This window comes from Agelaius phoeniceus, chromosome 4 (genome assembly GCF_051311805.1).
Source record: "Agelaius phoeniceus isolate bAgePho1 chromosome 4, bAgePho1.hap1, whole genome shotgun sequence".
Taxonomy (NCBI): domain Eukaryota; kingdom Metazoa; phylum Chordata; class Aves; order Passeriformes; family Icteridae; genus Agelaius; species Agelaius phoeniceus.
The window spans coordinates 41,647,532-41,660,242 of NC_135268.1; the positions used below are offsets into that span (position 1 = coordinate 41,647,532).

General features: G+C 36.6%; 1 protein-coding gene across 36 annotated transcripts in view; it reads left to right on the plus strand.

Annotated features, from left to right (window-relative positions):
• TENM3 (teneurin transmembrane protein 3) overlaps nucleotides 1-12,711 on the plus strand; it is a 1,291,791-nt gene that overhangs the window by 1,188,877 nt on the left and 90,203 nt on the right. For all 36 annotated transcript variants that reach the window (XM_077177351.1, XM_077177368.1, XM_077177366.1 and 33 more), the window contains 2 exons: nucleotides 6,594-6,716; nucleotides 10,446-10,660. In XM_077177351.1, coding sequence (XP_077033466.1) covers nucleotides 6,594-6,716; nucleotides 10,446-10,660 — 338 coding nt within the window. The remainder of the gene's footprint in view (nucleotides 1-6,593; nucleotides 6,717-10,445; nucleotides 10,661-12,711) is intronic.

Genomic DNA, 12,711 nt, shown 5'->3' on the forward strand with positions numbered 1-12,711 from the left:
GATGCTGCTGGTGACTAATCTTTTGAAGGTGCTCAAAAGCATGTACTTTAAAGTTATTTTAAATTTAGAAATTACAGGGGGTTTATTGATTTGAGAAAAACAGTAATAAATAAAGAACTTATCATTGTAAATTTTAATTCACTTTATTTAAGATTTTAATTAACTATTTTTAATTCACTATTTGATGTGCAGCAACATCCAAGGTATCCTATTATCTGAGAAAAAAGCAAAAGAATGCAAATCACTGACAGTTCATTTGCACATCTTCTGGTCCACTTCAGGTCCTTCAGAATAAAATAGATTTAGATTCTAATTATTTCTGCAAGAAAAATATATGGAAGATAATTTTAAAAACCACTTCAGTGTTCAAATATTTCATTTTAAAATGTATTGCCAACAGGGAGATGAACTAGAAGATAATCCTTCAACAAGATTGGGCAATAATTGCAATTTGCTTAGTTTAAATTATAATCTTCTTTGCATTGCTTTAAATATAAATTATGTTCACTTTTCCTTATGTTTAAGCGTGCATAAAGATTTTTCAATTAATTCTAAGGAAGCAATTTTTAAAATCATGGTTTCAAAATATCAGTACCCAGAAATATGTAGCAGTGGCAGTCCTGGAACATGAGTTCAATAACTTAGCAAGGAACTCATCTTCAAGCACAGCTTCATGAATAATAAGACTTGATTACCATACCTTGTAAAACACACGGGAGAAGGGAAGGAGGGTCGCCAATATCATTCAGTTCCTCTTGCCAACTTCCCCTATGGTGTTGAGTTCTTTATGTTCATAGAACATATGCCATAGGCCTTATCTCCAGAGGTTTTGGGGAGATGCTTGCTCTTTAGAGATAGCCAGTGTTTTTTCTTTCTTCTGTCTAGTGTTAATTTTTCATCTGTTGCTATTCTAAGAAAAGCTGGAGGAGCAGTGGAAGTCCATTTCCCAATTTAGGCAACTCTGTTTCTTCTTTCTACTTAAAAGAATCCTCTTACCTGTGAATTCTTGTTCTTCTGAAATGCCCTGAAATGTGTGAAAATACCTTTACAATTCTTTCCTGCAAAAAACTAGTTGCCATATTTGGAAGGAAAGGTCTTGAATTGCTGGCACTTCTGACTGGTACTTCAGAGTACTACTTCCATTACTGCAGGACTGCTTCTGTGAATAAAGCCTCTGCTTTTATGTGTATGGTTCTGTTTGTGCATCCTTATGATCTGCATTTGTGATTCTTTCACCTACACAGCTCACAGGGTGTCTGCTATGCCCTTTGTGTTTCATGTGAGCATATTCGTTACTTACAGTACTTTAGAAAAAGTTGCAGTTGATCCTGGTGAGTTATGATAGAGACAACCTTGAATTTTGATGAGAACAATACATGAGTTTCTTTGGCTTTCACTGTATATTGCTACCCTTTTCTACAAAGAAATAAAAATTCTGATAGTCATAGACCCCAGAATTGTGCGTATTTGCACATCTGATCTAAACTTTGTTTTCTGTTTAAAGCTATACTGGATACTGGATAATGCTAATACCTGTCAATTTCCTTTATGAACTAGCTGTTTTATCCTCATAGCATTCAAGTGTATGAGAAGAGGGAAAAAATGCAGACAAGTCCAGTTCTTGCTAAATGGTAGAACAGGTGCATTAATTGGTGTTCTGTTACAATTCTTTTTTGTGCCTCTCATAATTTTGGCGGAAGAGAACTTTGAGATATTGAGCAAGGCAGCAAATGCAGCAGGTATGCAGTCGAATGCAGCAGGTAGTTGTCAGCCCTCACAGTTCTAGTTCTGCTACTTAGTTACATAAATTATCCATCTTATACCACCTACTAATAAAGGACTGGTTTATTTTTGGATGCAGGTCTTGGAGAGTGTTTTGAAGTGATAATACAGTGTATTTCTCAATAATGAGTTCCTTGTAAAGGCAATGCTTAAAGCACTGAATTACTAGCTTGAGAAAGGAGCATGCACAACAAATGGGAACTTCTTCCTGGAGATTGTTGCAAAATGTTTTACACAGTGTAAACTAGTGATGGGGTTTTTTTCAAGTGTTTGCTGTGAAATGTTTTCTTAGTTGCTATTTTAATTATTGAGAGGACATGGAAGGCTTTGTAGACTGATTACAAACCAAAATAACTAGGCTTCCGTGATCGCAAGATCAACCAAGCTTGAAAAAGCAGTTTTAAGATGGTTCAGAAACTCTTCAGTGAACTGTGTGGTGACAGATGGCAAGATTACCCAATTGTCTACAGCAAATGATAGCATTTTTATATTAGCACTAAGGCTGCTGTTGGTACAAATGCACTCCTTTAATTTGAGCTCTGGATATTTGAATATGCCAGTCCAGTGGCAGTGGGAGGGGGAAAGAGGAGGGTAAGAGCCCAACTGTTAATTTGGTTAGTGCTTTTATGTTTGAGATTTGTTTCGGTGAATTTAGTTGTATTGACCAGCACCACAGATGCACACAGACACTGGTACTGTGTCCATGCCAAGAGCAGCCCAGATCCGAGAGAGTTTCCTCATCTCTGATGTCTCTTATTTCCGCTCTGTTAGAGGGAATGCACTCCTCACCATTTAGACTATCACCCCTCTCTAAAGGCTGGCCATGCAGATAATTTGTCCAGTAGCAGTACAAATGTTGCCTTAAACAACTCAGTCCAAAGGTAAATGCTAGCAGAGCTTCAGCAAATGAGGAACTCTTGGTAGCTAGAGATTACTTTGCAGAACACATGTAGGGACAGAAACAGCAGAATGGATAGAAGATCCTAGAATCCCAGGTTAATGATAGTAGGTTTTTTCATAAATTTAAGTTAAAATTAATAAATTTAATTCAAGTTTATTTTTTTATTTGAGTTTACAAAAATGTAATTATTTAATCATAAGTTGAATAGTTAAAGATGGAAGAGACTTTTAAAATCATCAAGTCAGATCATCAACCTAGCACCACCACCATGTTCACCATTAAACCATGTGCTGAAGAGCCATAGCCACTGTTTCTTTGGGATGGTGATCCTTCCAGGGATGGTGACTTCACTACTTCACTGGGCAGTCTGTTCCAATGTTTTACAATCCTTGCCATGAAAACATTTTCTCTTAATACCTAATCTAAACCTCCCCTGGCATAATTTGAGGCCATTTCCTCTTGCCCTGTTACTTGTTAGATGGAAGAAGAGATTGAGACTCACCTTACTACAACCTGCTTTCAGGTACTTGTAGGGATTTGAGGGTCTCCCTGAACCTCATTTCTCTGGGCTAAGTAACCCCAGCTTCATCAGCTGCTCCTCGTAAAACTTGTGCTCCAGACCCTTCACCAGCTTCATTGCCTTTCCCTGGATGTGCTTCAGTACCTCAATGTCTTTCCTGTAGTGAAAAGAGCTGGACACAGCACCTGATGTGTGGCCAAATATGCAGGGCAAATCCCAGCCCTGTTTCTACTGGCCACACTATTTCTAATACAGGCCAGGATACCACTGGCCACCTAGCCTCTGCTGTCAGCCAGCACTTCAGGGTCCTTTTCTGCTGGACATTTTTCCAGCTACTCCTCCTCCAGCCTGTAGCACTGCATGAGGTTGTTGTGACAAAAGTACAGTACTCAGCACTTGGCCTTCTTGAACCTCCTACAATTGGCTTTGTCTCACTTATCCAGCCTATCCAGATCCCTCTGCAGACCCTTCTTACTATCCAACAAATCAGACAAACATGAATGATTGCATCATTCTCCCTTTGGAAATTCAGAACTAGTCCATACCATTTGACTTGAGGGTCCCAGACATCCCACCAAGGTACCGGTCCCAGGTGCTGCTAAACAGATTCATAATAGCATCAAAAATTTTTATCAGATGCCTCGGTTTTCTTATAAAATTGATAAGGATGTAAAGTTTGCTTTTATATTGATGGCCAGCTATAAGAAAACAAATTTTGGTTGGCACAATAGTGCCTGAGTTTGTCTTCATCAGTCAATTTAACCATGTTCCTAAAGTTCATCATCTCTAAAGAAATTCTGCCTTGTCATTTGATACTTTAGCAATAAGCCTGTTTCTTTCATGTTTGTTGTAAAAGGACAATTCTATAAATTCCATAGCACTAACTCAGAGAGATTGTGTGGTTGAATTATTTAGTGTATTAGTACACACTCTAAGTTTTATCACTGGAATTGTCTAGCAGCAGTTTTTGTCTCCTTAAAAAATATTCCTTCATTCCCAGTCTGTGAAACAGCTGCGTTTATCTGTCTGTTCATTTTCATTAAACATTGTATATTGAACTTGTTTCTAGTTCATTGTCAAAGCTGAGAGAGGAATAGTATATTTGAGGGATACAGCTAACACTCCCAGTCTTTGACAGTAGTCCACAGTGGGACTCACATCAGTACAAAGACAAAGAAAAGGTAGTTGTCACTTACACTGTAGTAATTGTGGTTATATTGATGTAGTCAATATTGATCCCACAGTCCTTGCCTTTGAAGACTTCAAATTCCAGCTGTTTTGAATTACAAGGGAATGGCTGGAAGGTCATGTTGGAGCTTCCCCTTCTGATCTCCCAGTGCATGAAGAGGCACAGGGCATGTACATAGCACCAGCAGATGTTAATGATAGTCTAAGCTCCTGTGTTTCTAGAGTTACAAAATGAATATCACTTTCTTTTCTCCAGAAGAACTAATAAAAGGGATAAGAAGACAGCAAAGTTAAGAGAGGTGATTTAGATCTCTGGACTTGAAAACAAGGAATGTACTGGGTTTGAATCATGAAATATTTAGCTATTTGCAGTCTTTCATTGCTGCCAGTGAAATGAACAAGTATAGCAAATTGTAGAGTTTGACCCTAGGGATTTTATTGAAATATATTAAAACATACACTCATCAGAGTACACATGAGATACACTCATCAGGTGATTAATACATAAATAAGAATTTCAGCTGAGGTAGGGTCAAAATAATGATGGCTAATTCTAGTGATGTGCCAGAGGTGGTGGTGGTGGTCAGATTTATGGTTTAACAAGAGTTGAGAGGGGATAAAAGAAAGATGTTTTTAGGGTCAAGGAACATTCTACATTATCAGGCTTTGACAGGCAATTTAAAGCCTGGGAAAGAAGTGTAATAGTAGAGTCAGAGCCTTGGAACAAAGAGAATATGTCATCTGTAGCAAGGATTTCAGTCTTTGAAGTATTCAGTAACAGGTCTTTAGTTGCATTCTGTTTTTTTGTTTTGTTCAGATTAAGGGAGAGGCTTTAAGGCAAAGACCTGGCAGACAACCTCTTAATTTGGCAGGTTTTCTTGCATGGCTAACTAAACTTCCATTTATGCCTGTTCATCTTAAATAAGGGTTGGCATGGTCAATACAGAGAGATTTAAAGATTAGAGATGAAACCAAATGGGATGAAGAATTTTTTGTCATTTGCAAAGAGGGAATGAAAAAATTAGTAACATGGACTATAGTAGTAATCTTACTTCAGAGAGAGAGAAGTAGCAGAAGCAATAAAGTACAGTGAATTATTTTCCTTATATTTTGCACTAATAGTTAAAATACATGAGTATGGATTTTTTTTCTCAATGTATTTTTATACCCTAGTAGCACTGACAGACTATTTTAACTGCTTTGCAGATAGCTGTTGTCATGGAATGAGCAGAACTACATTAGCCCAAGCACAAAGTAGAGTAATTACAATAAAATGCATTTTGGTGACATTATAGAGACATTGGAAGAGAAGAAAATAATGCACAGAGAGCATGAAATTGCATGAGAGTATCACAGTATAGCACTAAGATGGGGGGGGATTTCCCATATTTTTGCTCTAAAAGTTTAGATGCTGGCTTCATTCCTTAATCCCTGGTGATCAAGGTTCCTTAAGTTCCCCCTAATACCATGGAAGGTTGACTCTGTTTCATAATTAACTCAGCTAAACTCTTTAACATGGTATCAACTTTCAAATGAATGTGGTTGTGGGGAATTAGTAATTCAGAAACCTAACTTAGGCATTCCATTATCAGAGCAAAGTGCCCCAGTGACCCTGGCTCTGCTCATGGCCTTGGCCTCATTTTGCAGACTAGTGTGAGGAATGGGCATGTAATGGGAGGGTTGTGCAGGGTGTTGCTGACAGCATGAAGTGCTCGTGTCTTAGGTTAGCCCTGCAACACCCACAGCACCCTCCTTCCTCTCCTCCTGTATTTATTTTTTCTTTTCCCTTTCTGACTAACCAGGACAGATCCATCTGCTGGGAAAATCATTTCTTTTAGTAGGTCATTTAGAAGTTCACTTAAATGATTTGTCACTTCAGAAGGATCAAAAATGAAAAAAAGAGAAAAGAACATAATTACTGCCTATCCTTTTGAACATTGATTTGGGACCGGTAAAAGACTCAAAATGAGACTGGTGAGCTTTCTGTCAACTGCCTTCACTGAAAGCACTGTATCATTAAAGGACAGTGGTAGTAATTGCTTTGTGCCGTTGCTGAACTATTAGTCTGCAAATGCTTGTTCATGTAATTTAATTTTTTTAATGTATGAGTTGCTATGCCACTACAAGGCATGGAAAGTCATTACTTGTGCAATTTGTCATTGTGGTTAAAAGCATCAAATAACCTGTATCCTCTACCACCAGCAATGCATCTGTTTGGCCTCAACTGGCAGTTGCAGCAGACTGAAAATGATACATTTGAGAATGGAAAAGTGAATTCTGATACTGTGCCAACACATCCTGTAACAGTTCCTGCTGGAGACAGTGGTAAGTGAAATGGGCACCATTTTTTCCCCTTCTTTTGGAACATTTCCTTCCTTTGTGTCTTACTTATATCATCAAACTTTACCAGTTTTTCTCCAAGACTCTATATTTAATTCAAGTACAGAGTATTTGTCAGTAATAGTAATTTTAAACAGATAAACAGGAACAAACAGTTTCTCCTACCTAGCATGTGAAGGGGCCTATGGATCCTGAGCAGTAATGCTGATCTTACTAGGAAAGCTAACTGCCAACCAAAATTCCTCACAGGAATTTACATGTGATACTTGATGATGATAGGAAAGCTCTCATCATATCCAGAGAAGCAGAACCTCTATTTACTCTAAAATACCTGACAATATTTTTATTGTTGCTGTGGGGTCCCCAGAGACACCAGGAGGGTGCTGAGGCTGACTTGGACCATCCTGCCTTAGGGACCTCGTGTTGAACAAATGGCCACAACCAAGCTAAGGTGTCAGGACATACTGTTTCATAAGGGGGACCTGATAGCAAGAGTCAGTCTTTGGGACTTTCAGCAAGCTCTCAATAATTCTGGACAAAAGATTACATGTGTGTGTTCTGTCGTAATCGCTTTTTGTGATGTTTTTGCTCCAGAAGAGGCACTTCAGGAATAATATTCATATTTTTGAAGCTTCTCACTTAGCTATGCTTACAAGGCTTAGAAGTAATGATCAAGGAGTTTTGTGTGGCATGATGACCTCACTATGGAATATCGTGGGTTTTTCTCTAGAGAGGTTGATGTTTTCTTCTCTTTTTTTTTTTTTTTTTTAATTTCTCTCTGAAATTTAATAGGTCAGGTATAACATGTACATTTGTTTTCTCAAAGTCTCTGGCATATAATGTTGAGTCTGAATCATCCAACCAATATATAAAGCAAGGGAAAAAAACTTTCTTAATTTTGTTGTAAGAGCTTTTAAAATACAAATCACATAAAGGGATTATTTCTTATCGACGTTTTTCCATGTTGCCCTTTAAGATTCTCCAAACATTTAAGAGCTTGTGCACTTTTGGCTAACAGAGGCTTCAAAATCAATAGGTTTTGAATAGAAAACTTGATTTAAATGGTTGATGAATGCAGTGTTTGCTTCATTACACAAAAATCCATTTTCCCATTCACAAGGTACATCTGACCTCCTTACCTCTGAGAAGGAGGAAGCCTCTGCTGGCAATTGACATCTAGAAAATTTTTCAAGTTATCACAGCTCCAAGTCATAAAAAAGTTATAGCTCAGTTCCCTCCTTTTGTTATTTTTGTAAGCCTGTGAAACTTCTCCAGTAGGACATTTTCTTCTCATTTCCTTTACCTTCCTGCCTTTTTCTTGTACTTAAATAATCATTATCACTTCCTGTTTTCTTCTTACTTGTTTTGAACGAAGAGCAAAAAAACTACTTTATGGTTATGAATATTGATAAAGCTGCAGTGACAGCTTTTCATCCCATTGTCTTCTGCATTCAATAGCCAATATACTTTATTTTATAAAATACATTGATGTTTTTGAAAATATTTTATAAACACTTACTGGGTTTTTTCCCTTGATAATTTTTAATTTTTTTACCAAACTAAAACCTGTTATACACTGCCTCAAAAATAAAAGGAAATAACAAGGAAATCAAATACGTTTTTCCTTCCTTATGTCCCTAAATACAGTTCAAGAGAACAGGGTTAATTCCACCCACTTAAAATGCTGTCTTCTGCAGAATATGGCACGTGGTCATTTATGCATCAATACTGAACAACAGACAGACCAGACAGTACACATTTTAAACCACAAAAGAGGCACCAGTTAGGCAGAAGGGAAAGTTTGATGAGTAGATGTGAAATGTGAGGAGCGAGGCCCCTGTGCTATCACACTGGTTACTGAAAACTATCAGGAAGAATCAATGAAACCTTGATTCAGATATTTTGATAGCTGAACAACTTTCAGTACCACCCTTCTCTAGTCCCCTGGTAATGTCCTGATCCTCTGATTTGGATTTGAGACATTTCAACCACCTTAATAGTAAATGTGTATGAACATGACATTCCATGTTTTGGTTTAAAGCTGCGTGTAGGAGCTGTTACTGTTTAGAAAATGGAAAGGAAATTATGACACTATGAAGATCTTTCTTATGCTCATTGAGATACAACAGGGAACAAAGAATAATTAATCCCCTAACCTTAGGGTGACAAACAGCTGCTGACAGCTTTGACAGAGGTGTCGGGGTGCTAAAGGGGCACATGGCTACAAAGTAAAACCATCTTTTTTTCAGTGAAGAACATAGGAGTCCATAAATGTATTATCTGGTGAGTGTTGGACCCCAGAAGTAAGCATTCCTGGGAAGCTGGTTAATGTATTTGATAAACAGCACTTACTCAAGCTGTCTAGCTCATCTTTTCAGTAGTACAAGGCAGTTATTTTTCATTTGAAATGTAGAAATAGGGGAAGTTGCAGATCAATATTGCAAACAAGTGTTTATTGTTTAGTGATTACCTGTCATCAGTGTGTGAATTTGTTCGACACAATATGCTTTAATTTGAAGAAAGAAGTAGAAAACAAATGCTTAAATAAGCAGAAATAGGGAATACAGATCCATCTTCTAGAATAACACATGAATATTATGAAAGGTTAAGTCCAAATTCAGAAAAACATTAAACTCATCCTGAAAAGTGTTTAAAAACTGGTGTCTTTAAGATCAGATATTTCACTGTCTTTTCTCAAGAGCACTCTGATCAATGTGATAATCCTGTGAGACATTTTCAGTGACTGCAATGCTGCTGTGACACAGCTCTGATGATGATACAAGTTCTGCTCAAGGCCTCTCAGCAGTGCTTCTGAACCTGTTTAATTCAGCAGCAGTCTCAGTTCATCTTGGATGCACAATAAGTGCCGGGGATCAATCTGTGACCTCACCTGGCATTTCAGATTTTAATCTAGTTTTTTTGCAGTCTAAATGTTTGCAAAAAGGTTGTGTCAGTTTCTTCCATCAAATGATGAATAATGTAGAATTTGAACGTAAAAGACAAGGCTGAATTGTCAGTTCTTCAGAACACTTGTATGCAAACAAGTGAGCATCACATGAACATGCTTATCACATTCAGATGGATTTAGTTCAATCTTTATAATAGACTAGCTGATGAAAGGAATATGAATTGGTAAAAACACAGCAAACTCCAAGACTATAATGACAGTTCCATTTTCTTTGTATTGTTTCACTCAAGCCTCACCTTTGTGTGCCAGCTGCTTAAATACAGCATTGCTTGCATATGCAAAACCAAAAATAGGTAACCAGAGCTGTAGTATTTGTTAGTATTGAATAAATGCTCTGATATTTAATGTAGAAATGATTATATTAGTTCTCTTGACTACCTGTGTTCATGTATCTATTATTCTTAAAATCTGTATGCTGCATTTTGCTTTTTCTTTTTAATGTGAGACTTTATTCTGAGAAACCCCTGTTAAAATGCTAGTGAAAAAGTATAGTTTAATGTAGATTCTAAACTGTTTCCATAATGCTCCTCCTTAGGGATGCTACAGCATTTTTAGTATGTAGGTATTTGTGGTATCTTTGCCTTTTTATTTCCAAATCATTGAATTCCTGGGTCTTCTATTCAAAAAGGCTGTCAGCTAACATTTTTCCTGAGGTAATTCTAAATATTTGAAGATATATATGAAGGATGATTGAAAGCTAGAAAAAGCCACTAATTTTTGATCTCCATATTATTCTAAACCATCAGGAAAATTAGGAGGATTTGCACAAGAAAACAACACTATAGATTCTGGAGAACTTGATATAGGCCGAAGAGCGATACAAGAAGTGCCCCCTGGGATTTTCTGGAGATCACAACTCTTCATTGATCAGCCACAATTTCTAAAATTCAATATATCCCTTCAGAAAGATGCATTGATTGGAGTATATGGTCGAAAAGGCTTACCACCTTCACACACTCAGGTGAGAACTGCTACTTAAAAGTAGCACATTATTGAAAACCATGATCTTGTATCTTTTGTATCTTTTTTTCTCTCTCAGGATTACATTCTTTTCCATTTTGCTGATTTTCATTTTCACTGTTTATACTTTATTGATCTCATGTGATGACCAGAATATTGGTAATACTCTGTGTTGGGATCTAGAATGGGAGGTACATGGTATTCTTATTTATGAGCTGTTCTATTGCCTAATCAATGATTCTTCAGATATGGAGTTGTTTCATGCAGAATTTATAGGTACTTTTTTTTATTCTTTGGTAAATTCACATATCTTTAAAACCTAAGCAAACTGATATAGAATCTTTTGGCCACACATAAGGTGTGGTTGAGAGTTCCTGCAAAGAGCACATTAACCAAATTTCCGAACAAGAAGACAAGCAAATACTACAGTATTAAGTGTTTGTTGTCTCACTAAATAAAAACATAAAAGAAAAAATACATAATATGTATCTACAAAGATACAGTGAACTGGGGTTATAAAAGTGGCAGTCTTCACTAGGCATCTACTGTCTTGAAACTTTGTTATTAAGTGTGCCAGAGGAGTTATTCTCTTCCACCCGTCAGAAGATTTCTAATGACACCTCTTATAGCATATGGTCACATTTCCTAGTAACAAAAACCCACTTTTTATCCATAGTGATAGAACAGTTAAAGTATAAAAGAATGAACAGTCTTCTGGATTGGCAGGAGAAACAGAGAATCACTGCCTCAGATGGTATTTTAGTATTAATTGTATTCATATTATTTTAAAGATTTAAGACCCTCCAGGATTAGATTTCTTCCAACACATAATTTGTCCAACTGCTGGCTCAGATCCATTTTTCCACCTGAACAGGTATTTTAGTTCATTTTCTTCTACCACATTCAGAGAAATATCTTAGTGACTTTTATTTTGAGTGTATGGGTTTGCCATGGACACGAATCTAAGTATAGCAACCAAATGGTATAATTGTATCAAAGCTTGACTGATTATGTCTGATACATAGCAGCAAATCCATAGGTGTAGCAGCAAATCCATAGGTGCAAAATTCATATATTTTAATTCAGTGTCATTTTTAAAAAAAAAATTATTTTTGTGCTACTGCACTATTTAAGTTTTTTGCTTGTTTTTTTATTCAGGTATAACTTTTAAAATATGTACAATATAGAAATATATTACTAATGTATTAATAATTGTTACACCTACTTAACAGACAAAAACAACAGAGGAAGGGTTAGCACAGCAGGTAAGGTCATGGAATGTTGCATTAACTTTATTTTGTAGTTTAGTTTCCATTAAAGTACAAACACTTTACTGAATGCAGAAAGTGCACTCATGTTTACTTAAAAATTTGATCTTCATAATAATGATTAAATGGATTTTCTTCAGACCTTCACGTATGAACACCCACCCTCAGGCTGACAACAACGACGTGAAATTCTAGCGTAAAGAAAATTGATTCAAAAAGTTATCAGCCATTTGAAATAGGGGTTTGGAATACAAATGCCATCTCAATGATAATAGTAACAGGGGTTAGGGGAATATATGTGTGGCAAGAATGAATAAAACTGAAGAAGCTGATCTAGACTATGCATTTATATGAAAAGTTATGCAAGTAAGTATGACTATTAAAAAAATGATCTTTACTTGATTCCTTAGCCTGTCAAAAGATTGAAATAGGAGTGCCCTTTATCCAAAAACACAGAGACTACTAAATCTGTTTCCTGTCCTCTGTGTTACATAGACTCCAAGTTCTTACTAAAGTTTAAGTATGATACAACAGAAAGTATCATATGTGAGTCCTGCTTGACATTTTGGATATACTGTTCCCTGGATATAGGTCAGGCTCTCTTGTCCTCTTTTTGCCTGGTATGTAATTAGAGTATTTTTTACAAACCATTGACTGACATTTGATACACTGAAAAATTAGGCATGCTTACTTATCAGTGCCCTACTGAACTTATAAGGCTGCTAAAGCTTCCCAAGGGTACAGGTTTATCAGAATGTTTATATGGCCTTGAACCCAATGATGT